The sequence below is a fragment of the Trachypithecus francoisi genome, unplaced genomic scaffold (genome assembly GCF_009764315.1).
Source record: "Trachypithecus francoisi isolate TF-2019V2 unplaced genomic scaffold, Tfra_2.0 Lachesis_group20, whole genome shotgun sequence".
NCBI classification, from domain to species: domain Eukaryota; kingdom Metazoa; phylum Chordata; class Mammalia; order Primates; family Cercopithecidae; genus Trachypithecus; species Trachypithecus francoisi.
Window position 1 is genome coordinate 15,308,591 of NW_022681466.1, and position 6,000 is coordinate 15,314,590.

Here is a 6,000-nt window from a genome sequence, read left to right on the forward strand (position 1 = left end):
GATCATGACCATCCTGGCTAACACAGTGAAACCCCGTCTCTACTAAAAATGCAAAAAAAAATTAGCTGAGCATGATGGTGGGTGCCTGTAGTCCCAGCTATTCGGGAGGATGAGGCAGGAGAATGATGTGAACCTGGGAGGCGGAGCTTGCCGTGAGCTGAGATTGCACCACTGCACTCCAGTCTAGGCGACAGAGCGAGACTCCATCTCAAAAAAATAAAAGAAAAAGGATCTTAGAGTGTAGATGAGAAGACAGACAGAGCAGGGGCCGACACCTGCATGTGCAGTCGCCCAATGACCCTGCGCCCACCTCTGGCTGTTTGTCCTTGCTGTGCTTTGCTTTTTTTTTTTGAGCTGGAGTCTCACTCTGTCACCCAGGCTGGAGTGCAGTGGCGTGATCTCAGCTCACTGCAATCTCTGCCTCCCAGGTTCAAGTGATTCTCCTGCCTCAGCCTCCTGAGTAGCTGGGATTACAGGCACATGCCACCATGCCCGGCTAAATTTTGTATTTTTAGTAGAGACGGGGTTTCACCATGTTGGTCAGGCTGGTCTTGAACTCCTGTCCTCGTGATCCTCCTGCCTCAGCCTCCCAAAGTGCTGGGATTACAGGCATAAGCCACTGTGCCTGGCCCTTCCTGTGCTTTTCTTTGAGGTTGGTCTGTTTGCCTAGAGCAGAGGTGGCCATGGGTTTTGGTGGGTGAGTGGGGCTTTGTTGATCATGTGTGCTCTCCAGGAAACCTTCAGCCCCACTCACCAGCCAGAGGAGCCTTTGCCAGAGTCCTGGGTGCCACTCATGCCCTGCTTTCAGTGGGTATGGGTGTATAACTCGAGAGATGCCAGAGAGGTGGTGATGCTTTTCACCAAAGGGATCTAGGCTTTATAAAAATAAGGACTCCCTTGTGGATTTCTTCAACTGAAAGACTACCCCTGATGCATTTGAAGTTACTGAGGACATCTCCCAAAGTGTGATTGTACCAAAACATTATTTCATGCTGTTTCCTTTTTTTTTTAAGACAGAGTGTCACTCTGTCACTCAGGCTGGAGTGCAGTGGTACGACCACAGCTTACTACAGCCTCAACCTCCTGGGCTCAAGAAGTCCTCCCACCTCAGCCTCTTGAGTAGCTGGAATTGCAAGCATGCATCATCACACTTGACTAATTTTTTATTTTTTGTAGAGATTGGGTCTTGCTGTGTGGCCCAGGCTGGTCTCAAGCTCCTGGGTTCAGTGATCCTCCTCCTTGGCCTCCCAAAGTGCTGGGATTATAGGCATGAGCCACTGTGCCCAGCCAATTTCATGTTTTTGAAAAATTTGTCGATTGTGGAATAAGTGGGTAAAAATCCTATTACCACAAATTGTACCAAGCCTTAGACTAACTAGGATGGGACCATTTCTGAGCCCCAGGAAGGGCTGTTGGAGGTGCTGCCCCACATCCAGGAGGCTCTGTGGTCTGGGCTACACCTTCAGGAAGATGTACACCTACTGGGAGCCCCAGGCCATCTCCATTCTCACACCAGATTCTCCCACCCACAGATATGTGGTCTCCCTGATGAAGGCTGGATTTAGTTGTTCTCAGCCAGGCAGGTATTGGCCCCACAATGGCAACAGTACACTGAACCCATAACAGAGGAAATCTGTAGCTTGTGTAGTTCATTTTCTTTTTTTTTTTTTTTTTTTTTTTTTTTGAGGCAGAGTCTTGCTCTGTCGCCCAGGCTGGAGTGCAGTGGCCGGATCTCAGCTCACTGCAAGCTCCGCCTCCCGGGTTCCCGCCATTCTCCTGCCTCAGCCTCCTGAGTAGCTGTGACTACAGGCGCCCGCCACCTCGTCCGGCTAGTTTTTTGTATTTTTAGTAGAGACGGGGTTTCACTGTGTTCGCCAGGATGGTCTCGATCTCCTGACCTTGTGATCCGCCCGTCTCGGCCTCCCAAAGTGCTGGGATTACAGGCTTGAGCCACTGCGCCCGGCCTGTGTAGTTCATTTTCATGGCGAGTGGCTGCACTTGTTTCTGGCCTCACTTGGTCTGCTTCCCAGAATCCCTAAGAAGGGACCAAACTGCCGAGATGGGAGGATCGCTTGAGCCCAGGAGTTTGAGACCATTGTAGGCAACACAGCAAGACATCGTCTCTATATTTATTAAAAAAACAAACAAACAAAAAGACCATGTGCAGTGGCTCACGCCTGTAATCCCAGCACTTTGGGAGGCCGATGCAGGTGGATCACCTGAGGTCAGGATGGCCAACATGGTGAAACCCTATCTCTACTAAAAATGCAAAAATTAGCCAGGCATGGTGTTGCACACATGTAATCCCAGCTACTTGGGAGGCTGAGGCAGGAAGATCTCTTGAACCCAGGAGGCAGAGGCTACAGTGAGCAGAGATTATGCCACTGCACTCCAGCCTAGGCAAGCGAGACTCCATCTCAAAAACAAAAAAACAAAATACAAAAATTAGCTGGGCGTGGTGGCACATGCCGGTAATCCCTGCTACTCAGGAGGCTGAGGCAGGAGAATCATTTGAACCCAGAGGGTAGAGGTTGCAGTGAGCCAAGATCATGCCACTACACTCCAGCCTGGGCAACAGAGTGAGATTCTGTCTCAGAAAAAAAAAAAAAAGAAGGAACCAAACTGTAGTGATCAAACCCTTCCGTTTTATAACTGGGAAAACTCAGGCCTAGTGACACGGCAGAAAGACCCCAAATGGTAGAAAACAGCTGCTGCAACCCTTTCTGCTCGTGTCCTCATTGAGGGGCTGAAGTAGCTCTTAGAGCTAGAGGGGTGTTAGAGATAACCCTGCTCGGAGGACTGACTGTAGCCCAAGGCAAGAGAGGGAGTTTCCTGAGGAAGGACCCAGATGGTGACCTCAGGGTGGGTGAAGGAGGTATTCTTTAAATTTCTCTTGGAGTTGGGAGACTTGGTATTGTCCAACCTAATCTGCAGTGCTGAATCCTGTCCCACAACTAAAGGGGACCAATTCTCATGTCCTTGATCCTCTTTGAAGCACCTTGGGCTTGTCTGTCCCACATGATCAGTGGCATTAAGCACAACAGATACCATCTCAGCACAGTCCTTTTACTCTAAATGTTCAGGGGAGGGGTGTAGCAGCAAGGAGAGGGGTCTTTGTGATGGCCCAAGGAGATATTTTTGATACTGCAGGCCCAGGCCCCCAGGGGAACCGCAGGAAGCGTCTAGCTCACAGGCATAGGCCTTTCAGTAAAGGTCACCCATCCAGGGATCCAGGATGTAGCCGGTTCCGGGTGATGAAATCTTCCCACTTTATGACTGGGGAATCTCAGGTCTAGTAGCAAAGCAAAGAGACCCCAGATGGCAAAAAAAAAAATAAAAACAAAAACAAAAACAAAAACAAAACAACCTGTGGCCAGAGTTCCCCTCCTTGTTTGTATTAAGGGGTTTTGGTAGCCCATAGAGCTCTGGAGTCCTCGCAGTGAGTGGAGTGGGGTGGGTGGCAGCCAGTGAGCTTCCAGGCCTCCCTCCCTGGCTGTGGGACCCTGAGTAGCCCAGAGCAGGATAGGGCTGGAGGGAAGATCCCGTCCCCATACTCTTTGCTCCAGGCTGGGCCTGGCAGGGCTGCCTACCCCTGTAACTTGGGGTGAGAGGGAGGCAGGACCTACAGTGCTCTTTTGCCCTGTCCTTAGTGACCGGGACACACAGCTGGCGCGGCTGATGCGGCGGAACAGCCTGAACCGCAAGGACGCAGAGGCCCGCATCAATGCCCAGCTGCCCCTGACAGACAAGGCCCGCATGGCCCGCCATGTCCTAGACAACTCAGGCGAGTGGAGCGTCACCAAACGCCAGGTCATCCTCTTGCATGCCGAGTTGGAACGCTCCCTGGAGTACCTGCCTCTAAGGCTGGGGGTCCTCACAGGGCTCGCTGCCATTGCCAGCCTCCTCTACCTGCTCACCCACTACCTTCTGCCTTACGCCTAGCGAGGCACTCAAGGCAGGGAGCCCCAGGCCTCTGTCTCCTTGGAGGCTGAAGCCAGGTAACACATCCTGTTTCCTCCCAGCCCCCTCCACACCCACCCACCCCCCACCCACCCGCACACACACAAACACGGGCTCTCTGAATTGGGGCTGGGCCTCTGCACCAAGCCACCCCTTCTTTGGAGTGTATCCTATTTGAGGTCAAGAAACAGCCTGCTCTCCTTCCCACCTTCCCCAAGCACCACCTACAGAACAGCAACTCTGATGGTACGTGAAAGCAGCAGTCAGAGACTGCTATACATTTCTGTGGGCGGGGGTAGGGAATACTGGCTCTGTGACCCTCCTCAGGGCTGGGAGGCAAAGGGTTCACTGGGCTGGAACCCTCTCTGAGCACCTACCCCATTATGGCTTAAACCTCCTCAGTGGACCACGGAAAATCATGTTGGACCAAGGGTTTCCATGTTCAAACAGAGTCAACAAGGCCTTCCCCTAGGTTGAGCTCCCGGCCAGCACGCAGCAAGGATTCTCTCGTGGGTAATACTGTAGCAGGCAGGGCCAGCTTCTTCTGGGAGACCCCTCTCCCCATGTAGGGTTTGTGCAGCGCTTTCACATCCTGCTCATTGCCTCCCACCCCTACTCCTCACCTGGACCTCTTGGTACTCCATATACACCATGCTTGCTATTTCTTGCCTCTGTGCCTTCAACCTGCTGCTCCTGGTCTGGGATACCTTTTATTTTCTTTATTTCTTTTTCTCACTCTCTTTTTTTTTTTTTTTAAACATACAACTAGCTCTCAGTTCAGGCACTGTCTGAAGCCCCAGGCTGGGTTAGGTGGTCTAGGATACCAACTCCCCCTCAACGTTTCACCTTAATCCAACAGTACAGTAATTAGCCAAAAGTTGCCTGGTTTTTCCTACTAGACTGTAAGCCCTCAGGGGACAGGGACAGTGTCTTACTCATCTCTGTGTTCTTAGTGCAGAGCCTGGCCCGCTGTTGGTGTTTAATAAAGTGTGTTGATCTGAAATGCCCCAGACCAACCAAGGTTCCCATACTTGGCTTCTTCCCACACCAGACTGGAGTCCTCCCGGAGCCCACTCACCATCAGGCTTCTCCCTGGGTCCCAGGAGGACTGCAGCCAGGCCCCAGGTACCTTTGTGAGGTGGATAGAGGGGCTGGGGCAGCTTCACACCTTCTTGCCCTGCCTCCCCATCTGCCTTCCCCAACCCAATTAGACCAGCGCAGACATCAGCCTTCCCTGCCAGAGCCTGCAGACCTGCTGATGTGTTGAGCCTGCAGCCAGAAGCCTATTAAGGCTAGAAATGAGTGTGACGGATGCAAATGCTGTGGTGGCCATACTTAGTGCCCCCTTTCCCAGAGCTGCTTGTGCTGAGTCTAGCTCATTCACTTATTGCAAACCCCTAAGGGGCAAAGAAGGGCCAGGTAAGGCAGTGGTGGGCTGCCGGGTGGGTGGCCAGGCAGGATGAGGGTGGCAGGAGCCTGCTGCTCCCTCGGTTTGGTGTGATCCTACAGGAGGGGGAAAGGAGAGGGAAGGTATGGACCCCCACAGTGCCCTGTCACCCCAATAATTGAGGAAATGGCACTTCCTTGTATCCACAGTATGCCAGGCACTGCTGGATGTGTAAGGCCCTATAGTTAACATAACACTGATTATTTCCATCCCAGGCTCAGAAAGATGGATTTGGTCCAGGTTGCAGAGCCAGGCTTCTGAACTCTCTTCTGTGCCCTGAGCCTCTTGTCAGGAGGAGCTGGAGCCTGGGGTTGGGGCTGGGGCTGGGGTTCTGGCTCCGCTTGCCATGTGACCTCCTGCCTTTAGATTGTTGTCGTTGTTGTTGAGATGGAGTCTCGCCCTGTCGCCCAGGCTGGAGTACAGTGGCGCCATCTCCACTCACTGCAAGCTCCGCCTCCTGGGTTCATGCCATTCTCCTGCCTCAGCCTCCCGAGTAGCTGGGACTATAGACGCCCGCCACCACACCCGGCCAGTTTTTTGTGTATGTATATGTATACACACACACACATATATATATATATATATAAAATTTT

The 6,000-nt window shown here is 52.4% G+C and overlaps 1 protein-coding gene across 3 annotated transcripts in view; it reads left to right on the forward strand.

Annotated features, from left to right (window-relative positions):
* DCAKD (dephospho-CoA kinase domain containing) overlaps positions 1-4,974 on the forward strand; it is a 30,803-nt gene extending 25,829 nt beyond the window's left edge. For all 3 annotated transcript variants that reach the window (XM_033182704.1, XM_033182706.1, XM_033182705.1), the window contains exon 5: positions 3,651-4,974. In XM_033182704.1, the coding sequence (XP_033038595.1) occupies positions 3,651-3,942 (292 nt within the window). In that variant the 3' untranslated portion in view covers positions 3,943-4,974. The remainder of the gene's footprint in view (positions 1-3,650) is intronic.
* Positions 4,975-6,000: the final 1,026 nt, after the last annotated feature.